Source organism: Amphibalanus amphitrite, unplaced genomic scaffold, assembly GCF_019059575.1.
Source record: "Amphibalanus amphitrite isolate SeventyFive unplaced genomic scaffold, NRLGWU_Aamphi_draft 002002F_arrow, whole genome shotgun sequence".
NCBI lineage: Eukaryota > Metazoa > Arthropoda > Thecostraca > Balanomorpha > Balanidae > Amphibalanus > Amphibalanus amphitrite.
Window position 1 is genome coordinate 15,105 of NW_024883495.1, and position 26,878 is coordinate 41,982.

The 26,878-nt window shown below is 49.7% G+C and overlaps 1 protein-coding gene across 2 annotated transcripts; it reads left to right on the plus strand.

The window, feature by feature from the left end:
* The first annotated feature begins 1,074 nt into the window (after positions 1 to 1,074).
* LOC122376064 (importin subunit beta-1-like) lies at positions 1,075 to 22,566 on the plus strand. Of its 2 annotated transcripts, none has more exons than XM_043355737.1 (17): positions 1,075 to 1,374; positions 2,727 to 2,785; positions 3,128 to 3,310; positions 3,848 to 4,042; positions 4,301 to 4,459; positions 4,696 to 4,845; positions 5,976 to 6,188; positions 6,959 to 7,130; positions 7,475 to 7,578; positions 7,890 to 8,183; positions 8,404 to 8,555; positions 8,825 to 8,961; positions 9,263 to 9,510; positions 9,928 to 10,071; positions 10,191 to 10,411; positions 11,039 to 11,203; positions 12,582 to 13,436. In XM_043355737.1, coding segments are annotated over exons 1-17 (2,655 nt in total). In that variant the 5' UTR covers positions 1,075 to 1,316; the 3' UTR covers positions 12,583 to 13,436. The 2 variants fall into 2 exon arrangements, with proteins under 2 accessions (XP_043211672.1, XP_043211671.1); XM_043355736.1 differs by lacking the exon at positions 12,582 to 13,436 and adding an exon at positions 22,047 to 22,566 and having other exon boundaries at positions 1,080 to 1,374.
* The last annotated feature ends 4,312 nt before the right edge of the window (positions 22,567 to 26,878 follow it).

Genomic DNA, 26,878 nt, shown 5'->3' on the forward strand with positions numbered 1-26,878 from the left:
TGGCCCTGGAGTTTGTCAATCTGTAGTTGGACGAACTCAAAAACGGTAAATTTGGGTGATCAGTTGAGAATAGCGGATTTCTGACACCAGATTCGTGCTCAGCGTGTCACACTTGGTCCCCTAGACTCGTTTTTGGGCAAAATCGATGGCCCCTGGAGTTTGTCAATCTGTAGATGGACGAACTCAAAAACGGTAAATTTGGGTGATCGGTTGAGAAAAGTGGATTTCTGACACCAGATTCGTGCTCAGCGTGTCAGATTTGATCCCCTAGACCCATTTCTGGGCCAAATCGATGGCCCCTGGAGTTTGTCAATCTGTAGATGGACGAACTCAAAAACGGTAAATTTGGGTGATCGGTTAAGAATAGCGGATTTCTGACACCAGATTCGTGCTCAGCGTGTCACGCTTGGTCCCCTAGACCCATTTTTGGGCGAAATCGATGGCCCCTGGAGTTTGTCAATCTGTAGATGGACGAACTCAAAACGGTAAATTTGGGTGATCGGTTGAGAAAAGCGGATTTCTGACACCAGATTCGTGCTCAGCGTGTCAGACTTGGTCCCCTAGACTCGATTTTGGGCAAAATCAATGGTCCATGGAGTTTGTCAATCTGTAGATGGACGAACTCAAAAACGGTAAATTTGGGTGATCGGTTGAGAATAGCGGATTTCTGACACCAGATTCGTGCTCAGCGTGTCACACTTGGTCCCCTAGACCCATTTTTGGGCGAAATCGATGGCCCCTGGAGTTTGTCAATCTGTAGATGGACGAACTCAAAAACGGTAAATTTGGGTGATCGGTTGAGGATAGCGGATTTCTGACACCAGATTCGTGCTCAGCGTGTCAGACTTGGTCCCCTAGACTAGTTTTGGGCAAAATCGATGGCCCCTGGAGTTTGTCAATCTGTAGATGGACGAACTCAAAAACGGTAAATTTGGGTGATCGGTTGAGAATAGCGGATTTCTGACATCAGATTCGTGCTCAGCGTGTCAGACTTGGTCCCTGGGGCAAGTTTGGGCGAAATCGGCGCACCCTGAATATCAAACTGTAGTTGGATAATCAATCTGCTGCTAAATTGACAGCTGTACCAATGGCAACAAACGGCATGCGTGCCGTCTTTGCGTTGTCCGTTGGTGAAGCGTGTGCCGCGCGGGTGTTCCCGTAATCCAATATATGTTGTATAATTTACCATAAGTACCAAGCATCAGCTACGTGAGATTGGAACGGAGACATTCCACTTCGATATTTCGCCCACCAGCAACCCCTAGTCGTGTAGTTAGGTCATTATTGTGTTTTAGGCTTATATTAATATTGAAAAGATGATATCCGAATCAGCTGGACAGCTTATTCAAATCCTAGAGAAGACAGTTTCGCCTGGTAAGTAAAAGTTTTCTTCCATTTCATGTTTGACTGAATTCTTATCATGCTATTTTATGTTTGATGTGATAACATACCTAATTGTGTTGATGTCAATATCATCAGTCTCCTCTTGATAACGTGATTCAGATTAGACGCTTTTACATAGGGTTTGTTGCAAGCTTATATCTCCGTCCTTGATGTTGCAAAAGATGCCAATGGTGCTTAACAATTTACAAAATGATCCCCTCTAAATATTTGAAAACCACTGCATCAAAATTATTGCCAAATAAACGAGCTAGAGCATCGTAAAAAATGTTATGTATACGCGACTATTGTTGCTGGGCCTGACATAGGTCCTTACTTCATACTTGTTGTATTTTTACCTGTTGTTTTTTAACTTTGCATAATCTCTGAATATTTATGCCTATGGTGTCCTGGATGAACTGCTTTTTCCTGTTAACATTTCAACGATTGCTGAATTTAACAATTTGTCACACACTACAAGTTTACTCTGGTGGAAAGGAAATGATTTTGCAGATGCATCAATGTCAGATGGGGATGGTGCACAGGATTAAATCATTGAATATTACTTAAGCTAATTTTTATTGAAGAAATTTGGTTTGTTACCTACCTATTTATTTGACAACATTTGTTGCCACGAAGTACTGCTTGAAAATTCACGTGTGAGGTTGGTTTATGTTTCTGGAAAGACAACCTACTCTTAAATTAAGAAGTTTAAAAATAAAATCATTTTTAATTTTGCTAAAAAATGCATATATCATTCCCTTGCTGTCTTAATTCAAAGTCTTCTAATGAATGAAGCTTTTTTGTTCTTCACAGTTATGCATTAGTAATAAAGATACATTTTAGATAGTCCAAATAATTTGTGAAATATATTTGCTGCAGTAAAACTAAGTTGGCAAAACTTATTTTGCATCCTTCTTCCTAGCCTGGGGCATTTTTGTGATTTGAAACCTGCCATTGGTGTGCTTCCATTCTAGATACCCCTCTCTGAAATTGCACTTCTTGATTCCAAAGGTTGTAACATTGCAAATTGTAGGATATTGACAATCTCACTATAAGCTGGTTTTGCCCATGGCTCATTATTCAGGATGACTGTCAACTGATCCACTGCTCCTAGATTACTGCAATTTAGGATGTTTTCTAATTATTTCAGCTTACAACTATTCCTATACTGTTCTCCTAATTTCAGAAGTGTTATATTGCTGACCTGAAATGATGAAAATGTACATTTTGACAGATGTGATTAGATGGTCAATTACCTTACATTGCCTTAGCTTAAAGTAGAGCCATAAGAATTAGAATAGTCATTTTTATAGCACCTTACACAATTAGGCATTCTTTTTCAGATAAGGCAGAACTGGAACAAGCTCAGCAGTTCTTGGAGCAAGCAGCATCACAAAACTTTGTAAGTAATGGCCATGTGTAAATGGTGGCAATTTGATGACTGGTCCATGGTCGCCTTTGTGGTGAAGCACACTTTGCTATTGAGTGTGCATTAAGGAAGCATTTTTTTTTATTTGGCATAAAGCAATCACAGAACTTCTGGAGTATTTGCTTCTTCTGGAGCAAATACACAGTGCTTTAATGCTCAGTGTATTTGCACATAATCAGTGATTGACAGTTTTCTGTTATTTGTTATACATGATTTCTCATTTTATCGTTTGCTCCTGTAATATCTCCATGTCTCTGGCTCCTGTAATGTCTCCATGTCTCTGACACCGGGCCACGGCCCGCGCTCTGTCCACAGCCCGAGTACGTGAAGGCGCTCTCGGACATCCTGTACCATGGCGCCAACAGCCCGGTGGCTCGGATGGCGGCCGGCCTGCAGCTCAAGAACACGCTCACCTCCAAGGACACCACCGTGCGCGCCATGCACCAGCAGCGCTGGCTCGACTTCCCTCCCGACGTCAAGGAGCACGTCAAACGAAACGTGAGCGGCGCTCGGTGGACCGCGTCGGGTGGAGGCGGGGGAAAACAAACGACGGGCGCGGGTCGGGGAGACACTGCGGAAAAAAGAGTGGCCGATTGTTTTTCCCTCACGTTCTCGTGCCTTTTGGAAAGGTGTTTGTGGGGCGTTTACGTTCATCATCATCATCATTTATTTCGTATGACCTCCGCATGTTCACGGCTTTTCGGCTCAAGTGTCAAGTTTACAGTAAGAACATAAAAACACAGCAGTTACACAAAAAAGATGTAAAGAAATGCTAAATGACACAGAGATAAAACAGTGCCCCCACCCACCCCAATCCCCACCCCCACCCAGTGAGTAAGTTGAAGTTGTACGTACAACATTGTCCTGACGCATCATGTAGATAACGTTGTGGCAGCGCATGCAACCTTATCTACACGTTGCACACGCTGCTTGCAATCATGCCCATATTCATTGTGCCTCTGCTGCTGCATTAAGTATTAACTATTCCATGTTTTGTTTTTAAATAAATCTTCTCACTCATCCACCCCTGTTCAGATTCTGGCGGCGCTGGGCACGGAGAACAACCGTCCGAGCTCAGCGGCCCAGTGCGTGGCCTACATCGCCATCGTGGAGCTGCCGCAGAACCAGTGGACCGACCTGGTGTCGGTGCTGGTCAACAACGTCATTGGGCCCGGCTCCACCGAGATCATCAAGGAGGCGTCGCTGGAGGCCATCGGATACATCTGCCAGGTGGGCTATGGGCGGCTGGTGGAGGTTATGAGCGGCTGGCAGGGTTATGAGCGGCTGGTGGGGGTTGATGAGCTGCTGGTGGGAGTTTATGAGCTGCTAGTGGAGGTTTATGAGCGGCTTGTGAGCGGACATGGGGGGTTTCCAGGAGTGTATCATAATGTGTGTACCGGGGTAGTGTAACGGAAGCATCTACACTCGGAAACGTTGTATTGCTGTCGCTACCGTCGTTTACCACGATGCCACTGTCGCTGTCCTCAGGATATCGACGCCGAGGTGCTGGCCTCTCGCAGTAACGAGATCCTGACGGCCATTATCCACGGCATGAAGCGCGACGAGCCCAGCAGCCACGTCCGACTGGCGGCCACCAACGCGCTGCTCAACTCGCTCGAGTTCACAAAGTCCAACTTCGAGAAAGATGTACGTGAGAAAATTCAATCGTGGTGACGTGTGCTATAATTGTTGTTAAGATGAACTACAGAAGAAGGTTTTGTATCATTTTCATTGGGCTACAAAGTGTTCAGCTGTTCAATTATGAAAAATATGACCTTTGTTTTATTTTCACTTCAACTATCTGTCTGTTCGTTCACTCTATTGAGCCTATTTTAGGACGACTCGCTATGTCTCGCGCTGACGTAGCTGACGTGTGCCCCCAGGCGGAACGTCACTACATTATGGAGGTGACGTGCGAGGCCACTCAGTCCTCCGATACGCAGATCCGAGTGGCCGCGCTCCAGTGCCTAGTCAAAATCATGACCAACTACTATCAGTACATGGAGACCTACATGGGCCCGGCGCTGTTTGCGGTGAGTGTCACTACCGGTGGGGGGGGGGGGCAGGGGAGCGGGCTGAGAGGATAAGATGTGGACTGACTCGGCACAACACCACACGCGGGGAGATTGGGTGAGTCAAAGTATGAGTGTTGGATGCTGGGTGTGTATGCTTTGGGAAAGGGTGGTGGATACTGGCCCGAGTTAAGTGCTTATCAAACTGCATTGTTGATTGTGGGATTCGGGCGTTTAATATCACTGATAATGGGCTAGTGCTAAGGCGTTTATCAATACCGATAGTCCGATAGCTTTTAATATATATTAACACATGGTTTCCCGTGTGTAAATGGTTTTAACGCACGACGTGCATGGATTGGAGCACGAGTGTGTTAATGCACGAGTGAAACGAGTGCATTAACGCACAAGTGCTCCATTCCATCCACGAGTGCGTTAAAACCATTTATGCACGGAAACCATGTGTTAAACTAATTAATACATGCTTAACGGTGCGAATTTAAATGAAAATTAAACCTAGTCCATGCCACTAAAAAGGGCCCTTTATGGGAAATCTTAGAATAAAGTCAATGACCCTTCCGAAAAACCAGTCGAGAAAGTCATCACTGCACGCGCGTGCACCAATTTAAATTGGTGCACGGCTACCTTCGAATTAACGCACGGTTAATCTCCAGTGAACGCACCGTAAAGTATGTATTAATTTTCATTAAGGAACGCCGAACGGGCTCCGGGATTCCTAGCATACAAACATTTTATCGCAGGAAACGTAAACTTAGGTTATCAGCAGTGGTTTGGTCACGTTACTGCATTGTTTGTTATTATTTTATCGTTGCAAATAATAACTAATATTGCAATTAACTAATACTATATTACTAATTAATATTGCAATTAATGATCATCATCATAAGTCGAGGGCTCACTCCGGCGTCGAGTCTCGGCGCTTTGACTCGTCATCGCTGACCCGTTTCCTCCCGTTTTGCTGCCTCTCCGATTAGCTCACACTGATAACCCCCGTTTTGGTTCTTCGGTCAGCTCACACTAACTAACTCCCCTCCAGCCTTGTTTGTCCGATCAGCTCAAATTAACTCCACCATTTCGTCTGTAACTCTCCGAACCCTCAGTCTGACTTCCCCCGTTCCGTCTCTCGGCAGATCACCCTGGAGGCGATGAAGTCGGACGTGGACGAGGTAGCGCTGCAAGGTATCGAGTTCTGGTCATCCGTCTGTGACGAGGAGGTCGACCTGGAGATCGAGGCACAGGAGGCCGCCGACCTGGGACGGCCGCCCGAACAGACGAGCCGCTTCTACGCCAAGGGCGCGCTCCAGTACCTGACCCCGGTGCTGATGGAGCGGCTCACCAAACAGGTGCGCCGGCATCATGGACGGGAGTCGTTGATAGGGTGGAAATCAAAAGGGGGAATTCATAGCTGGTACGGTAGGTATCCATCTATCAGTAGGTGGAAAGTTGCTGTCGCTGGCCGGGTGGCTGGAATCAGTAGTATTTAGCGAGTGTTTGAAAGGCAAAGGGCAGGGATCTGCGAAGCCGTGGCGGGCCCTTGTGCTCTGTTCGGTCGCCGGCCTCGCCAGGGCCGGCACAGGGCGGTTCACCGGCTGAGTGAGAGGCATGGGGTATAGGTCGATGCGTTGTGACTCGAGTAGGGACTATTTTCCTGTGCGATTGCCTATCATGTGAAATGGATAACTCGCGCTTTTATTTATTTCTGTGACGCTATTGTCACATCATGCACTTGAAGAATCGATAAGGCCCGATACACGGCAAGAACAGTAATGCTATACTTGGTTTGTTCAATGCGTCATCTAGCTGATACCTTTGACAAGTGGCTATTGCTCAGAGAATAGTACATTCAATGAAACAATGTGCTTGCAGATGTAACTAAAGTGGTCTTGAGGATTGTTGACTTGTAATTTCTTAGTACCTACCTAGTTGACATAGTGATGACGGCTCTTTTAGCTCATTGCACTCAGTACTCAGTGCGCCCATGCTCATTAATCGACTGCTGCTCACGCCCATATACCTTCTGATTTTGCAAACAGCTGTTTTAGCATTGTCCCCCTGTAGTATCACCCTTATCCTCCCGATCGTGTCCTCACTGACTGGCGGGTGTGTTCCTCAGGAGGACGGCGATGACGAGGAGGACTGGAATCCGTCCAAGGCGGCCGGCGTGTCGCTCATGCTGCTGGCCTCCTGTGTCGAGGACGACATCGTGCCGCACGTCCTCCCGTTTGTGACGCAGCACATCAAATCGGCCGACTGGAAGTTCCGCGACGCGGCGCTCATGGCCTTCGGTGCGTACCGGGGACGGGCAGAAAACAGGAAAGGGTAGCCGTCGGGAAGGATGACTAGAAAAGAAAATTGATTCGTTCACGTAGCTATCGTCATTATTATTCTTGTTTGATCGCAAACTGCAACTATGACTGGATTGATGGCCCGGCCTAGGATGAATGAACTTGCTGTATCGGACGCATTCTTTCTTGTTTTCGGTTATGTGAGTGTGCTGCTCTTACACAATGTTGCAGTATTATTTTTCCTTTTTCTATTTGCTACTCGGCCGGTTGACTTCTGTTGGTTACCGGTCTCGGTAAAGTGTAAACCACACCAATAACGTACTCGTGCGACCTATGTCCGGCAGGCTCGATACTGGAGGGTCCGGACAGCACCAAGCTGAAGCCGCTGGTGGAACAGGTGCTGCCCATCCTGATGCAGCTCATGAAGGACCCTGTCGTGGCCGTCAAGGTAAGCTTGCGCAGATATTGGAATGCAGCTGGGTTCTCGGCGTTTGCTTCTCTCGTCTTTATTTTAGCATATCTTGATGAAAGGCGACTGCAGCAGCTTTTGTGACTACTGAACTGCTGATTATACGCTTGAATACAAAAATATAAGCGAAGTGTTTTAGTCTTGAGAAAACAGCCCATTACTTCCAAATAGCATGTGTCACACACTGAATTTTGATAGGAACATTTTGAGCTACCACCACCGGCGCACCGTTCATTTATCTACCTTGGCTTGCCATGACCCTCCCTCCCGTTCTCTATCGTCTCCGCCAGGACACGGCGGCGTGGACGATCGGCCGCGTCTGTGAGCTGATACCGGACGCCACTCTGAACGAGGCGCACCTGCCGCCGCTGCTGGAGACGCTGGTGGCCGGCCTGCAGGCCGAGCCGCGGGTGGCCACCAACGTGTGCTGGGCCATCTCGGCACTCTCGGAGCGGGCCTACGAGTCGGCGCAGAGCCAGGGAGAAGACGAGTCCACCGACCCGGAGACCTACCTGCTCTCCAAGTACTTCGAGGCGCTGGTGGAGCGTCTGCTCGAGACGACTGGCCGCGCCGACGGTAACCAGGTGAGCCGTGAGCGTCTGAGAGCTGAGCAGGGTTGTATTTTTCCTTCTGTATGCCACTCAGCTGGTATTTGATGGTGTTTGCTGTAGGGTGAGTGAACAGAGACTGCTGAGAGGGTGTCTGAAAGGGCGAGTGTCTGCTGTGACTGCAAGGAGCGATGAATGGGGAATTGTTGTGGAAGTCGATGAGTTGCTCTGACCGCCCTCTTGTGTTCGCCTGCAGAGCAACCTGCGCAGCTCGGCGTACGAGGCTCTGATGGAGATGATGAAGAACTCGCCCAAGGATTGCTACGCTACCGTGCAGAAGACGGTGGTGGTGATCCTGGAGCGGCTTCAGCACGTCCTCCAGATGGAAAACCACATTCAGAACAACAGGTACGTCTCTCGAACTACATCTATAACTCAAACCTAAGGCAACAGCTCCGTAATGCTGTGTTATTAAACATCGACCATGCGAGGTATTCCCCTATCTATGGGCGCAAAAAAAAAACCACCTTTGCAGTCGACGCGCCCCAAAGTCCCCATAAACAAACAAGCATTCCCCCCTATTTGACTTGCCCATGTCCCCCGGCAGTGACCGGGCGCAGTACATCGACCTCCAGTCGCTGCTCTGTCCTAGCTGACCTCTATTGTCCCCCCGGCAGTGACCGGGCCCAGTACAACGACCTGCAGTCGCTGCTGTGCGCCACCCTGAGCAGTGTCCTTAGGAAGGTGACTGCGGAGGACGCGCCGCGCATCTCGGACCAGATCATGACGGCTCTCCTGCAGATGTTCGCCAACCGTGAGTGGCCTTTCGGCTGCCGTGCCTGAAAACGCAGACCGTAGTGTTATCGTTGGGTATGAAAGGGGGGAATTGGAATAGCCAATGATTCGATTGGCTCATGGGTGGTTCCGTAACCTCGGATGGCATCGGCTCCTACATCGCGTGACCTGCTTCCAATGCCCCCGTCCCTAATAATTGCTGTCCGTTATCTGTCATGCATATTTCGTCTCTTTCTAATCATTGTCGTGTCCCTCTCAGCAGTGTCACTGCGGTGCACCCTTTTATTTCTAACCAACCTTATTACCCTCTCGACCCTCAGCGCGCGTGGGCAGTGTGCAGGAGGACGCACTGAACGCCGTCTCCGTGCTGGCCGAGGTGCTCGGTGAGCAGTTCATCAAGTACCTGGACGCATTCAAGCCGTACCTGCTGATCGGACTCCGTAACCACACCGAGTACCAGGTGTGCTCGGTGGCTGTGGGCCTGGTGGGCGACATCTGCCGAGCGGTGGGCGCGCGAGTGCTGCCACACTGCGACGACATCATGAACATCCTGCTGGAGAACTTAGGGGTGAGTACGGCGGTCAGATACAGATCAGATATCGAACAGAATATGAATGGTGACACACACATGCTATAAGACGGCAGTATGGGATGTAAGACATTCGGTAGCTTGGGGTAATTTTATTTGTATTTCAAGAATGTGTTTGTTTTTAGATGAACTAGTTGAAATGTTTTGGGCACTGTCTTTCACTTTTCGTCCAAAGTCGATGCTCTTCAAGGTTCAAGCTATTTGATACGCATTGTGCCCGTCAACGATTAAACTGATGTGAGTAGTCAACATCCAAGCTCTCTAGTCTCCATGGCACGTCTCCATCACCACCATCGTACCCTGACCGACGACCGTGTCCCTCTTCCCTTCAGAACCAGTCGGTTCACCGGTCGGTGAAGCCGCACATTCTGACCGTGTTCTTCCTTTGTCCCTCAGAACCAGTCGGTTCACCGGTCGGTGAAGCCGCACATTCTGACCGTGTTCGGCGACATTGCGCTGGCCATTGGCGGCGAGTTCAAAAAGTACCTGGACGTGTCACTGCAGACGCTGATGCAGGCCTCTCAGGCTCAGGTGGACCGGGTGAGTGTCACTACTCTATTCGTAACGTTCTTTCAAGTGTTCTGGTATCTGGTATATCTGGTATCGAGTTTTGTGATTCGTTATCATGTCGGTTTATTTAAGACTCCCTTCACTTTCAGTCGGACTACGAGATGGTCGACTACCTGAACGAGCTGCGGGAGACGTGTCTGGACGCCTACTCGGGCATCATCCAGGGCCTGAAGGGCGACGGTCAGGTGGCCAGTCCGGACGTGCTTCTGCTCCAGCCGCACGTGGCCTATATCATCCAGTTCATCTGCGTGGTGGCCAGCGACCAGGAGCGATCAGAGAGCAGTCTGGGAGCCGCCGCCGGCCTCCTCGGGTAAGTGGGGAGAGGGACGGTCGGGGAGGGAGGGCAGTGTCCCAAAATTTACCAGTTTGGGTGGGAAATGACATCGAAATCAAAATAATTTTCCACTCTCACCTCCAACTTTCCAGAGCAATTTTTCACTCCCTATTTTACCAATAAAGAGCATCTGCGGGTACCTTTTACCTCCCTCCATTTTCGATTCAATTATCTTATAAAGCAGCTCCCACATCCTTCAACATTCACAAATGCATTGTTGATCCCTGTTTTCCGCTCTTTTTTGTGCCTTCCTGACTGGCATTTTTCCACTCTCAGCCCTCGTTCTAGTGACGAATATTCCCCTCTCACACCCAAGCCGAAATATAATTTTGGGACGCTGAGGGAGGGGGTCATGATAGGGACTCAATGTTTACGAGCTCGATTCCCTGTTACCTTTTATGTTTCGGCCTGTGCACTGTGTAGTTGTGTTGCCTCTCACCGCTCACGTTTCCACCGGTACAGCGTGTCCAACATCTGACATTTTATCTGTAACCTACCGTAACATTTCCGACTTAGTATCAGCTCGCGGGCAGCGGCATATTGTCTGATCTCTCCCCTCTCCCATCAATGATCTGTTGTCTGACCTCTCTCTCTTCCCCGCAGTGACCTATTGTCGGCGTTCGGGAGCGCCATCCTGCCACTGGTTGATAACGAGGCCATTAACGAGCTGCTGACGCTCGGCCGGCGCTCCAAGACGGCTCGCACCAAAACGCTGGCCACCTGGGCCACCAAGGAGCTGCGCAAGATGAAGAGCGCCGCCAGCAGCTGGTAAGTGACATGGGGAGAGAGGGGAGAGGGAAAGAGGGGTTACTGCCGACCCCGAGGGTAGAGTGGGGAAGGAGGCGTCTGGATGGAGTGACGTTGTGTAGGTACAGAGCTACGGGCTGGTCGGTGGAAAGGTGGCGACTCAGCGGTTTTCGAACCTAATGTCATTTAGAGCTGTTAAAAGGGCGACGCAGACTGGGTGTGAAGAGTGTCCCGTATTCCCGATATACGTATGTTTGCTTAGCTCCCATGCGAACTATTTGGACAGCATCAATCGTCGATTATATGTATGGTCGCAAAAAGACTGATCTCCAGTCAAGTATTATCTACGAAGCATACTTTTTCTTAGATACCGAACCACCACAATGGCTTCCGATCGAAATATCCGAGAAAGTTTCCTTTTTCCTTCTTCCTCTTTTCCGGTTTTCTAAGATCCTTCAGCGTTGGGATGTACAATGAATCCTTCAGTCTGGATCCTTCTGGTGGTTGGCTGCTTGTTGCCGCTCTGCCTGTATAACTACGCTGTACAAATGCACAGGGAACTACGCGTGCTTTCCGTACTTAATTTTTTAGCTGCGGCTCGATCCGTCTTGGTCAACCGAGCTTGCAGCATGGTGAAAAGGGACCTTTCGCTATAAATGCAATTTCCTTTAGATTTGTACGTTTCAACACTTAGCTTATTATGTCGACGGGCAATTTCCTGGATGGATGGTGTGTAAGGATATAAGGATGATGGCATGTCTCCGTATGGCTCTGTAGGTTCATAGGTAACAGTAGACCGAAAAGTAGATATATCACAAAGTATAGCAGCAAGCAGTAAGGGACCCATAAACTTTTGACCGAAACACTAGCGCGAGCCCCATATCTTACCTGACGTGATTTATATGTTGTGTATCCTCCTCTTTTATTTGGATGACATTTTTGGGTCTACTGTTATCTATGGTCGAACGCATACGAGTGTTTGGATTAAAGAACGTTTGATATCTGGGCTACACATGTATGTATGCTGAGATGACTGAATGTGTATAGAAGCGTTCAAACACCTCAGGATGTGTGGGAGTGCACAGCAGGGCCGTGCTGGATGGCGTTACGTTGACTCAGGTTCTTCATATTTTGGATCACGTTTTTTACCGATCACCTGATGCTAATGTGAATTAAAAAACTGATAATTTTGCTCCGTAGTCTTAGAAAGTTTTTATCATTTTCCGAGCGAGTTCAGCCATGTACAGAGTATGGCGGCTAAGTTCGAGCTCACTGTATTATCCAATTGTACACACTGAGTCACAGCGCCCCCTCGCGTGGCCCTGTTGCGCCGTGTGCCTGTCTGTGTGAGCGGCCGGTATGAGTGGTGTGACGTGACCGGTGTGTGCCTGACCCACAGATGGCCGCGACTCGACCCCCATCGGACCCTCGGGTGGCGCGTCGGTGGGCGCGCGTGAGAGCGAGAGAGCGAGCGAGCGAGAGAGAGGTATGCGGCGTGCGTGTAGCGGACGAGACGCCTGGACGCGACGACGATCAACGCTACGACGACGCGCGCGCGCTCGGCCGACCGCCCTGTGATAGGCCGGCGAGGCCGGCCCGGCGGGAGGAGGGACTCTGAGCGTGTCAGATGCGGGCGGACGGCCAGCGCGGCAGCCCGCGGCGCGGCCGCCCCCCACCCCCTAGACACGCTGTTGTTGTTTTTGTACTGCGCGTCGCGCTGCCGCCGAGACGGGGCGGAGGAAATTGTTACTGCCTGGTGCCATGTGCGGCGCCCGGCCGGCCCCCACCGGGGCGTCGCCGCGCCGCCGGCGCCTGACCACCGACCTCGACAAACGGACTCTGAGGTAGAGAGCGTGCCTGAGCGCCAGAGAGCGAGCGACTGACTGTGTGACTGAGCTGTGCGAGTGGTGAGCTGCGTGGCGGGCGCGCTGTGTGCAGGGACGGGCGGCCAGTGGGGCGCGGCAGAGCGAGCCGGTCTGGTGCACGGCGCCGCACCCCGCCGCGCGCGCCCTCTCAGTACCTTGCTGTGCTGTCTCCGGGGTTCTGTATCTGCTATTTCCCTCTGTCTCTGTCTCTGTCTCCCCCGAGGCGCGGTCGGACGGTCTCCGGTACGCCCGACCGCGCCGGCTTCTGCATCTCTCGACCCCGTGTCCTTTCGTACAGAACGTCGGAGATCTGAGCGACCCAAAAAGCGGGCGAAATTTCTCGTTTGGACTGTACGGAGGACAACTAATAAAGATTCCTTTCATTTGAATGTGAGTTTGAGTTTCCAGATCATCGCTAAATAAACCTGAACGTTTTTTATGGCCTCATTTCTCAGCACCGCAAGGCTCCTGGGTCTTAGTATTGATGAATGATGCTGGTCCGGTGCGTGAGATGGCTCCAAATATCCTCGAATGTTTTCCGAGATGATCGATAGCTGACTCGTGTACGATCTCGACGATGAATGGCTGCTGTACGTACATCTGGATGTAAGATGTGAGAGCGACTACTAACCACCCGTAGGAAACTGGGTGAGTTAAGTGTGTGAGATGATAAATCGACATAAACATTAACCGCCCTAGTCCCGTCTTCAGCGAAAATAAGCGGTACTGGGTTATCAGTGACATCTTTCGGCTATCTAAAGGGAATTTTCCTCCGGGCCGTGGTGTGAAAATGCCCAGCTGGGCGGCATGAGTCGTGGGTTCGTATCTGGTTATCCCAGGTGAAAGGTGTAATTCCATAAGCTTGCTTTCTGAGAATTCATGGATATTGAAGTGGTCTGGACTATGCCTAACACGCTGTTATGCATATTTGTTTGAGAGCAGAATAACAACTGAGGAGAAATATCTAAAATATCTAGCGATAAAATATTATTCGACCGTTCGGGTAATTCCTTGGAACGGCACTTGCAAATGAACTGTTATGTAGTAGGAAAACAACAGGGATTATTTCCGCATTTTACGCTGTCAAGTTGAAGCTTTCTTGTGACTGACGCTTGCGCTAAAGACGCCAGAACGTTTGTCGCCAATGTCACATTGCATTCGTGAACGTAATATAAACCGGGTTCTGTTCCGGGACTTAACCCTCGCACGACCAGGCCATTTCTCATAACACGAACGATCAGGGGGGGGGGGGGGTTGTTACGACCCCCCCCCCCTGGCGTTTCGAAACGGAAGGTCGTAGAGCTTAGCGGAAAAAACCAACGGATTGCTCTCAACGAGATCTCGCGATTGGTGGTATATTTTTTGGTCCTAGGTCAACATTTGACCTACTTATGACCGGTCAAAGGTCAAATTTTCCGAAAAAATCAAACTTTTTCAACTTTCCGCGGCGATTGCGGCAAAACGGTGGGAGATATCGACTTGAAACCTTCACTATCGTGTTCCTTGATCAATTCTCTATCGTTTGGTATGTATTTCGTTTCCCTAGCTCTAAGAATGGCGCGTTGGGAGCGCCGGAAGTCGGCAAGGTCACAGTCGGCGGCAGAAATTCAAAAAATCAAAATTTAAATTTTTGAAATCTGATTGTATTTTTGGATTTGGGAGGTCCATTTGCTCCCTATAGAAGCTAATATTGCTGCATATTCCCATTGAGGTGACAAGAATTAGCAAAATAGTGGTTCGGGCGCTTTTCAAAAATAGTACCGGACGCTGTTCCTCTTGTGACGTCATAGCTCCGTGACCTGACCTGACCCGGTCAATTTTCTTGCACCACACGATAGCCAATGCTTGCCCCAACATGCATGGGAAGTTTCATCATGATCCATCAAACAATGTGGGTATCACCGGCAGAAAACCTAGGGATTCGGCGCACACGTTTGGTAACTGTCGGCCGGAGGCTGTACCTCTTATGACGTCATAACTCCGTGACCTGACATGACCCGATCAATTTTTTTTCGGCAAAAGATGCGCAAAGGTTGCCCCAGAGGGTATTGAAAATTTCAGCCCGCTACGACAAGCCGTTTAGCGTGCACTTCGAAAAAACCTCAGGGGGGGGGGGGGTTGATACAACCCCCCCCCCCCTAGGCGTTCTAGGGTTAAATAACAGCTATCGGCTATCACTCAGGGATCATACCATGAGCCAAAGGGACTCCTGGTGACCACCGGAGCAGCCATTATGTCGGGGTCCCGCAGCCTCGATGGGTCCACGTCGAGGCGGGCCGGTCAGCCGAGAGGGACATACTCCGGAACATCGACCTCCTCTGGGCACATAGAAACTGCGTGCCACTATCAGTCGTTAGGAGCGATAGCCTGCAACGGAATGCATGTCAAATACCGGACGGGAACTGTAATAGAGCACGCACACGGCACTAACGCGGTGAGGAACTGCAACAGAACACACGTCACTAACACTAGCGGGGAACTGCAACAGAACACACGTCACTAATATATCTGAGGAGCGATAATGGTACCACATCGTAAACTTTGGATGACATCTGCAACAAGAAACAAGTCACTTACAACAGACCGCAACTGCGACAGAGCACATGATACTCAGGCTGGGGGGATCCGTGCTATCGTAAGTTATATCGGACGTGGCTGCGAAACTTCTCTCGGTACGAAACTTCTCTTGATCGGAAGAAAATCGGAGGGATGAAAAAGAAAGAGCGGCAAATCGGAGCTACGTTGTACGTAAGTTGTTTCGCAGCGTTTAAATGCCAGTTTTACTACGATTTAAATGCCAAGCAGATCAGCTGACCTCGTAGTACCATGTCGATAAGGTCGAATTCCCCATACGTCTATAGTGTAAAAGTGACCCTTATTGCAAATAGGCTGTCAGGGACATCTCCTCCTCTGTAAATTTGGAGGGATCATGTGTCGGCATTCCCATGTTCGTTTCGGAGTCCATCTGTTCCATTTGGAGCCCGTCAGTTGGCGTCAAGAGTTGGCGCAGCGAGCGCCCCGAAGACTGCGTCTGCGCACGAGGCTTCGCGATGGAGGAGTATTTTGACGAAATCGCCCTCGCTGCAGAAGAAATAGAGGGACTTGTTGAGAAAGAGGAGGCCGCAGTGTGCCGACGACTTTAAACTGTACGCCAACGCCAAGACCAAGGCAATCAGGGGGCGCTCGGATGATCGGGAGGTTTCAATTGATCAGGGACCCACCAGGTGACCAGGGACCCCTCTGATAACCAGGGGTCCTTCCAGTAACCAGGGACTCCTTCAATAACCAGGGGCCCCTCAGTAAACGTGGGCCACTCAGGTTACTGCAAGAGACAGGAGTCCCTTATAACCAGGGACCGGCAAGGTCTCTCAGGTCCATTTTTGACAAAGCTGTTATTGACGTCATATGCGAGCCCTTTGCCACCAGCAGAGGGCCCTTTCAAGCCTTTTTAGGGCCGTTTAACGTCTCTTGAGTTTCCTTTGAGGCTAAGGGCCTCTTCAGCAGCCGAGGGGTCTTTGAGGCTTTTTTGAGGGCCTCTTAACGTCAGCTGAGGACCGTTGGACGCCATCTGAGGACCGTTTGGTGCCTTCTGATGGCCAGTATGTAGATGCCAACTGAGGGCTCTCTGACACCAGCTGAGGGCACGCTGACACCAACTGGGGGCCTCCTGACACCAGCTAAGGGCGCTTTTATATTTGACACGAGCTCAGGGCCCTTTGACGCCCTTTGAGACCTTCTGAGGTCCGTTTGACGCCAGCAGAGGACCCTTTGGGGTCATATGAGGGCCCTTTGCTGCCTTCTAAGCGGCCTTTGAGGCTTTTTGAGGGCTGCTTGACGCCACCTGAGGACCGTTGCGGTTGGACTCCAGTTACGGACCGTTTGAGGCCTTCTGATGGCCATTTTGCGACAACTGAGGGCCCTCTGACACTAGCTGGGGGCCCTCTGACACCAGATAAGGGCCCTTTAAGGCCTTCTGAAGTCCGGTTGACGCTAGCGGAGGGCCTTTTGAGGCCAAATGAGGGCCCTTTGAGACCTTATAAGGGCTCATTGAGACTTTTTAGGGCCGCGTGACGGCATCTGAGGACCGTTGTACTCCAGCTGACGACCGTTTGAGGCCTTCAGATGGACTTTTGGCGCCAGCTGAGGAGGGCTCACTGACACCAGCTGGGGGCCCTCTGACACAAGCTAAGGACTCTTCAAGGCCTTCGGAGGGTCGTTTGACGCGAGCTCAGGGCCCTCTGACGCAGGTTTAGGGCCCTTTGACGCCCTTTAAGGTCTTCTGAGGTAGGTTTAACGTTGGCTGAGAGCCCTTTGAACCCATCTGAGGGCCCTTTGAGGCCATCTTGTGGCCCTTCATTTGGCCATCTGAGGGCCCTTTGACACCAGATGAGGGCCATTTGACGCTAACCGAGGGCCCTTCGAGACCATCTGAGGACCCGGTGACCCCATCTGTGGGCCCTTTGAGGTCTTTTGAGGGCCATTGAAATTTCACCACAATACCCCTGGCTGCGCTACTGGGCATTTATGGACTCGTATGGGCCTGCTGGGGAACGAGATGGGCCCTCCCGGTCTTTTCAATCATTATTTCAGTTCATTTTACATGGTCTTCGGCGGTCTAAAGATTAGGGGCCCCAACTCGAATGGGGGGAGGCCCGTGTGCCCTCTCCCGTGTGCGGCCTTGCCGACACTACACCGCTTCCCCTCCCTCCGCCATAAACGCACCTCTGCACTGTTAGGCGCCGACAAATACGGACCGGCGCCGCAACCGGCTCCCCCGCGGCCTGCCTCGCGTTGACATAGCCCTTCCCGAACACCAGTGTAACCCCCACGCGGCCTAGGTATCGCCGCGCCCACCTGTCCGCGGCGCGACCTCTGATGGCGTATCGGATCATTGATGGTGCGATACATGTTTTGGTGAGATTTTCGCAATTAACGCGAAAAATTGCCCAAAACACTTTTTAAATTTCAAAATTGAAAAAAGTGATTACAAAAATGACGTGAAAGTGACCGTTTTCAACGTGTAAATTTAAAACGCTCTAGCGCAGCCATTTTTGAAGAAATCGACTTCAAATTTTGCACACGTGTTCATCAACCATATTTGTTTAACATATATTTCGGTTTTGTGAAAATTTTGAAAATTTCTTATATTTTTCTCTTGAGAAAGAGGTAAAGCTTCACTACGATCGGCCTTCCGATCGACCGAGAAGATTCGTAAAGTTAGTTCGTATCTTCACCATTTGCGATACAACTTGCGTATCTACTTAGCCTACGATGTGATGGATCCCTCCAATATCTGTTCCGATTCAACTTACGTTTGATCGCAACTGCGAGGTGCCTTGCGATCACATGGATCCCCCCAGCCTCACTACCCTAAACTGTAACTGCATCAGAACACAAGTCAGTAGCACCGGCTGGGAACTGCAATGAAACACATCACCAGCGGCCCTTCATGGGAACTGCAATAGAGCACAGATCACTAACACATGGATGGAAACTGCAATAGAACACAGGTAACTAACACTACCGGGGAACTGGAACGTAGCAAACGTCACTGACACTGGACAAGAGCGATAACGGAACCACATCGTCACTCTGGATGGGAACTGTAACAGGAAACACCTCACTAACTTACGGTGACTGCAATAGAGCAATCATCACTAACACTAGCCGGGAACTGCAATGAAGCACACGTCACTAACACAGGTAGAGAACTGCGTAGGCCGTAGGGCACGTGTCGGCTAAGGAAACTGAGACTCGAGTGCTTCATCACAGCACGCCCGCTGTAGGTATAAAGCCTAACTGGAATTGCAGCAAAGCAAATGTCACTGGACACTGGTACTGGACGGAAAGTGAAAGACAACACGTCACTAACACAATGCAAGGATCGCAAAGCATATGTCATTAACCCGGCAGGCGGTGGGCCTACCAGCCACCTTCCGCGCGGTGGGGGGGGGGCATTTTTTTGCCCCCCCCCGTATCTCCGAAACTACTGAACGGATCCGGAAAATTCAAACGGCGTTCGATAGCCCTGTCAAATTTGTCGAGGGAAACCAAATTTCATTGACCTCGGGGTCACCGATGACGTCACAGGTCAGGTCAAAGACAAAATGTTTCACCGTTCACGGGGCTTCTAGGGAAAGCGCTATAACACCGAGTAAAACGCATTTTGTCGAAAATCAGCGATGAGGCGTCAGTTGTCTAGTACATATGTTGCTATTAGAGGTCACCGGTCATACCAGGTCAGGTCACCAAAGGTCACCAAGGGTCACCACATGAGCCCAACTTTACTAAGGTTATGCGATGCATGTTTTATGGCCAGTTTTTCATTTCCAACTCAATGGTGTTGGTTATAAGACCATCAGGTACGGTTAAGGTCACTTTCTGGTGGAGGTCAGGTCAAGGTCAGGTCAAAAAAGGTCAAATTTCAAAGTTGATATTTTTGCATAAAATGGGTATCGAATCAATGCAGCTCGTCACGGGGAGTCTAATGGTGGTCTTTGTTTTGCGCTACGAGGTCTAGAATTGCTAAAAATTGAGTTTGAAAATTTGACGTCATCAATTTTGAACAGTTTTTTCGCTATAACTTGGCCAAAAAAAGAGGTATCGATCTCAAATTTGGTATGTAGATAGAAGGCGGTAGGTACTATCACATATATTCCGGTTTTTTCGAAATTCAAAAAAGTGTTTGGATTTTTCGGCTATTATATTCGAAAAATCTATTTTTTGATTTTTGGGGGTCAAAATCCAAAAAAATCGAAAAACCGAAATAGCAGTTTTGTAGCCCTTTTGATTCCACACCTTTTATGTCTGAAACATTTTTATGTATCTCTAAAGCTGTAGGCCTGACAGCTCTTCCCGCGAAACTTTTTTTTGGGTCGAAAATGGCAAAAATGACGTCACTCTGACGTCATTAGCGGCCAACCTATCATAGCCATTGGAAAAATTTTTGGTCACCATGTGCGCTAGCTGCTCCCGGGAGGGTACTGAAAGTTTGGTGACGATCGGCGCAGCGGTTCTCGAGATATATCGAAAAAACTAAAGGGGGGGCAAAAAATTGCCCCCCCCCCCACCGCCTGGAAGGTTAAAGGAAATAGTTCACTTTCACGAAATTATTTTTTTTTTTGCAATGATTTATTATTTTTTATGTTCAAAATAATCAGCAAAGAAAATAAAACCTTTTTATAACAAAAGATTTTTTTCTATATTTTGATATAGGAAGAACTTTTCAGTTTCTGTAAGGCACACGCGATCCAGTATGAAAAGAGCATGGCTCCCGAAAATTCTTCAGAAACAGAGAAATTATCGCAGCCACCGGCATTTGGGCGATCTGCTCGATCTGATAATGTTCCCCTGAATGTCCTAATTGATCAGTACGAGAATTTCTCTAGAGTTCTCGTAGATAATTTCTCTAGTTTCTGAAGAATTTTCGGGACCCCATGCTCTTTTCATACTGGATGGAAATATATGCAAGGCACACATCCTCAACGCAAGACACCTTTTTCGGGACGAGAAATAGAATATCTTTGCCTAGGGTGATCGTTGGGCTGTAAAAGCTCCTGATTTATGCTCGTCTCAGCCCAAGCTACGGAACTGCTATTCCAGTTCAAAACCCATGTTAAAAAGTGAACTATTTCCTTTAACACCGGATGGGAATTACATGGAACAACAAGGAACAGGTTACCAGCACTTCAAATGAGAGCAGCATTAGAGTATACAGCATAGATGTATTTGTAAAACAGCATAGATGTATTTACCTCGGACGCTTTATGCATCCCGCGCTGCGTGCATTGAAATTTGAAGCCTACAGGTGGCGTCAATAATACCGAACATTCCGAATAGCGATTACTAGCATGCTGTTTATCGTACCGCTGCTTGGTGTAAGGCTGTGGAAAATTGAAATAATGCGTCTAGACAAGGGTATGTTTTTCTTATACCGTTATTGATAGGACTAGCTCTGAAAACAATTGAAAAACAACCGAGAATAATTGAATGAATGATGTTATTCTGTCAATACCCACATGCTTATCACATTTTTACAACGGTTAAATAATTTTGCATCATTGCAACATGCATCAGGTATTTGTTTTCTGGTCCGTACCTCAAGGCTGTCCTCGCCCCCCCCCCCCCCCCCTATAGGCTATATCTGACCACAACAGACATTATTGACCCCAACCGCTGTGATTAAACGCCGCCTGAGCAATTCAGGCCGCCAATCCATCACGCAGAGGCACCGGCCCCAACGAGGGGCCGTTTCAGTTTAACAGGGTGCCGCCGGGTCCATTACGTCCCGCGGCGGAAGTGCCGGCCGGCGCTCTCCCGTGTGCGTTGCGCCAGTGTCGGCCTCCGGGAGAGGTTAATTAGCACTCCTGGATCGGCGCGCGTCGCGTTCATGCGTCACACGCACCTGTTTAATTACATGTTTACCTGCGGCGGGAGGCGGCGCTATCACGGCTGGTTAGGTGACGGGATGTCTGTCTGTCGGCACTGGCTGGCTGGCGTGTTTGGTAGGCAGCGGCTGTCAGTGACGGTCGTGTCAGTCTGTTAGAGCGGTGAGAACCACCCACTGACTGTCAGTCAGAGTCGATACTACCACCCATGTACTGTCAGTCAGAGCGGTCAGAACTTGGTCAGAATCGCCCGGCAGCTGCACGCTGGTGACCGGTGGAGTGGGAAGGGGTAACGATATCAGAACAGTCACAACCCGTTCGAAACAGCCAGAGTCGTGGCATAAAGGAATGAGCGGGGTGAAGTGAATCTTTTTTTCTCGTTGACTGGACTTAACATGGGATCATGAAAGAGCTAACTATAAAATAGAAATAATGAATGCTTATATGATATATTATTCTTAAAGCTAGGCCTTTTTAACGGATGCATGCTGGTAATTGCCTCATGATATTCTGGCAAAAATACTTACAATCAAACCCTAGCCCTGTCTTTTACTTCCGCAACTCAACCACTGGTTTAATGTTTTGATTCACAAAAGCCTTCTGCCATTACAGGCGTGAGTGCACAGCAAGAGCGTGACGCCGATATCCTTCCTGTCGATTAGCCGAGACGAGACGACACACCGTTCAAGTTGATACGAACATGATTACATCGTAAAGTGCCCTTCTGAAAACGGTGTGAGCTGAAGCGACCGTTGAGAATAGTGTGAATCTCCACCGGACAAAGAATAACCATGTCGTACACGACGTGGCTCTAACTGCCTTCACCGTTTGCGCACATGTCGAGCCCGGGTTGTGAGAACGGCGAGGCGACCGTGTCGTCATCCAGGAACCGCTGAGCTTGTTACGGCCGCGACCAGACGCTCGTAGCTGCGAAACAATAGATCGTAGAAACTGCGACCATAGAAACAAGTGAATGTGAAATCACTGCGGCAGTCTGTGGATTGTGATTGTGATTGAGCGCCCATGGTTAGTGGGCGTACGAGTCCGATTGTCGAAACGGGTGATAACTAGGTGCCCAAGGAAAAGCCAGTGGTGGGCGTGCTCGTCTTGAATATACAGTTTTATAATTTGTGAGGAATGCAAACTTATATGTTCATAGCTGTGCGATGCAACATACATGTGAATTGTGCAATAAGATAATACTCGTACAACGTTTAACAGCATGAATAGGACATATTTTGAGGTATTTCGCTTCCTTCGTTTTTCTTATAGGTAATTACGTCAATAATCACGCCTAACGGTAACTTGATTACCGGCGACCACCAAACCAGTGTTGTGCAAGGCGCTTATTAATTCCGTATGGAAATGTCACAGCGGCGGGCGGTCACCTGGGAGCGTTACCTCACTGTGCTGGGACAGCCGGCAGCGCGACCGGCGGCCGCCGCGTGCCGCAAATCACTCCCGCTGGCGAGAACATGCCCATTATCGACCCGATTGGTCCACGACCAGACATATTAGCGGTTTTACGAGCCCGGCGAGCACCCGAGGCAGTCCAAGTAAGATGTGCGCGACCTGATCGGAGATCTGATCTGGCCATCGGAGCACACTTCGTCCCGGGAAGCGTCGACTCACGGTGATGGGCGCGTCGTTTTTGGCTCGTGCGCCGCACGTCGCCCCAGTTGCGCCAATTTTGGATGATGGACGGTATGGGCGAGTCTGGTCGTTAGGGTAGAGATGCCGTTTGGGAAAACGGTGGTCGAGTTTACGAAATGCCCGGCGTCGGTAGCTTTGTTCCTGGCGGGGGGCAGAGACGGTGCAGTATATGCCTTATTACACGTAATTAGAGTAAAGTGATGACCTTCCCAGGGGCAAAGCGTGTCTGATGTACATACACATGTAATTATGCATTACGGCGCTTACTTTCATGAGCGATTTAATCAGTGCCGACAGAAGAAATGCTATCCGGCGGACAGATCCAGCTCTGCGGGTCCATTCCGATTAAAATTCATTCATTTCAAACAGGAGTCTTGTCTTTATGGAAGGTCAGTGTCATTAGCTTACGTTAGGGTTTGTTCGTGATATTTCAACTACCGTCACGGTAGCTTTTACAGTGCTTTCCAACCCCCGATATTACCATCAAATTTTTGTGACGACCTTTTCGTCACCCTGACGGCGCACCAAGCCATATCTATACAAATTAATACTCTGTTTATCGTGTGGTCGCCGGTGTTATCATCCCTATTGTTCGTCATAGTGAAATATTTCACACCAACACTCGTCTGTCCGTGGTAAGCGCTAAGGAACAAAAGACCAATCAAGAATGGAGCACGGCCTACGCCTTTGACCGGTCACAAGTTCACCGTCCTACTGTCATGTTGTTGATGATGGAAACAATGCCGATAGAAGACCGATAAAGCATGTTCCTCGTAGAAAAGATTTGTCTTTTAATCTTAATGGGCTCCCATTAATTTACCACTGCTTGTTGGACTCGCTATCAGGATCCGAAAAGGCCATCTTCAGTCTTGTTTATTGCGGCTTTTGCTGCGAGCGAGTGCTTCTTGTATCTATGGGCGTCAAGGTGCCTTTTCTCGAAAGGAGATGCAACATATCAACCGTCCTGGCATGCATGTAAGCATAGACCACTATATATCTATATATAGATATATAGTGGTATATATATCTATATATATACCACTATATATCTATATATAGATATATATCTATATAGATATATATCTATATAGTATAGATATATATATAGATATATATCTATATAGATATATATCTATATAGGTCTATATATATAGATATATAGACCACTATATATCTATATATAGATATATAGACCACTATATATCTATATATAGATATATAGTGGTCTATGATGTAAGTACCTAATGCTTCTATTGAAATAAAATAATCTCCATGTGTGACATTTTTTAGTCTGCATGCGACGTGGTGCCCCTCGGCGACGTCACAGTTCTTTCCTGAAGTCCCGTCTCATGAGGTGAAGGTGCGTCCCGGCCGGCCCGGGTGGCGGGCTCATCAGGGGACCGTGCAGTGATGGGACTCGCCGGACCGCCTCTCCACGGGCGCAGTGAACCGTGGCAGGGGTGACGGCCCACAAATGCCGACCGCCGGCGTCGAGCGTCGCGTCGGCTATCCTCTCCCAGTGGAAAGCGCAGTCATTGCGCAACGGCAACCAATTCGGGACGTTTTACCCGTCTGTTTTTACATGTCGCGCGAGTGTCGCATTCGCGTCCCAAACAGGCATTACGTGCGGCCGGGGGCGCCGGCTCTGTCCCGTGGCGCGGTCGTGCACGGGTCGCGGCGCGGCCAGCACGCGAGGCCGGCCGTAATTGAGTTGGCCGACAGACCGTCTGTGGTCCCTCAGCCGCTCCCGTCTCTGCTCCGCGCCGCTTCGTACCACAGGAGGTGAAGGCTGACTGGGTCCCAGCGCCGACACGGCGCGCCCGACACGACTGATGTCTGAATCCAGTGGCTGATATGGGTGATGCGGCCGCCGCTCGGTCGAGTTTATGACGGGAGCTCGGCGGGGCGCCAGCTGCTTGTGGTCGGCAGCCGCTGCTACCGCCGAGATACACGACAGGTGTAGCGCAGAGATGACTCTGTCACACGGCCAGTGTCGAAATGTTTTGGGCTGGTGTCGGAGAATCACCGATGTAGAATGCTGCTCCCTCCAGATACACGTATAAAACAAGTGGTTGCTTGAACTCGAACGCTGGTCTGACGGAGCGATCAGTCTTTTTTTTTTTGTCTGTTATTTTATGGCTCGGTGAAGTGGGTGGAGTAGAAATAAAGTGAACAGGAAACTGGTGGCGGATTTTCACCATAGCTCCAGAACGGAGTAGATGAAGTTTCACCTTAATTTCACAAGAAATTTGCAATTAGTAGGTGCGTTGCATAGGCATATATAACCTACTGTGCTAATGATATCGTCATCGCTGTAGGCTCTGATATTATCAGAGCCTCAAGCGATGACTGTGCACCGTTGCCATGCCTTATATCAAGGCCAGTGTTGCAATATCTGCGTGAAGCGGTGACCCGTTTCCCAGCACGTGATGAGCACATTTGCGGGCAGTTCACACATCCATTTATTATGCGATACATCAAGAAGTTTCATGCCGGGCCCACCACCGCGCTAGTGTACCCACCTTGCATCGAACCTAAGGCACTACGCTAACTGGGATCGAGTCCGACTTGAGTCGCGCCCAGCTCCGGCCTGGTAGTGCTGTAGGTTAACCCGAAATTCATTCGAGTCAGACCTGGCGGCACCAAAGCCCAGCGCTGACTGTCTTCTGTCTAATGTTGTAGCTTGACTAGCGCTGTTGCCGCCCCTTTTCCGTCGCCTGCACCGGTGCCATGTGTCGGGCCTGTGTGGAGAGCGTGCGACTGCGAGTGCGCCGCTGCGGTGGCCGCCGGGGCCGCCACGGGCCTCTATACCGTGCTCCTCCACCACCTGTCGTCCTGCCGTCGATCTGCGTGCCGAGGGTGGCGCGGCAGCGAGTCGCGGTGACGATACCGGCGCGGTCGGAGCCGTCGTGTCAGAGCCCGGTGACGGTGCGGGGAAGGGGAGCGGGCCGCGGCCGCGCCCCGGGCCATGGCGTGGAGGGACGGTGGGGCAGCCGGCCCGTCCGGTCACCTGGCGCCGCGGTCCGTACCCAGCAGCGAGGAGCGCCTCAGTCCAGTAAGTATACGGAGCTGGCAGGGTGACTGGTTGAGTTCTACTCACCACAGCTGCTAGCGCACGGGGAGTAATAAGGGAGTTAATCTTTATCTCATTATGCGTCATTGTTATAAATAAATAACATAAAAGATGGGTATTTATATGTATCTTTAATTCGATTTATGCCATATTGCACAAACCCACTTCAATTAGCACAAGCAATACTTTGATTTCGACGTGATTGCGCAACCGCTGTCATAAATCCATCCACAGCCGAGCCTGTCAGTTGACGTCATCATATTTGGCCGTTGGATGACGCTTAAACTCCGACTCCCGCCGTAGAAACTGCGATATAGCGAGCGGAACGACCAACATTCGGCTGGCTGGCCGGCCAATGACGATTTATCTCCGCAGAGAGGCGTTTACATTCCACTCCGGCCTTACCCAACCAGTTTGTGAAGGCTTGTTCGCACGATTCTCGTCAGACGTGAGACCCCATATCGAAATCGCGGTGCTTCGACCATTGAAGAGATCATCTCTCGGTCCTCCTGATCTGAGTTTTGCTCGGAGGTTTCTGGACAGTATTGTCATCCCATGTCGACATTCGCCACTCGGCGGTGCTCTGAGTGGAGGTCATGCTATTGAGAGCGGTGGGGTGAGAGCGTGTCACATGCTGCGGAGAGCGATGGTGAGAGGCGCCGGAGCCACGTAGGATCCACGCCCGGGATAGTGCTGGTAACATTCATCTCCAACTGTA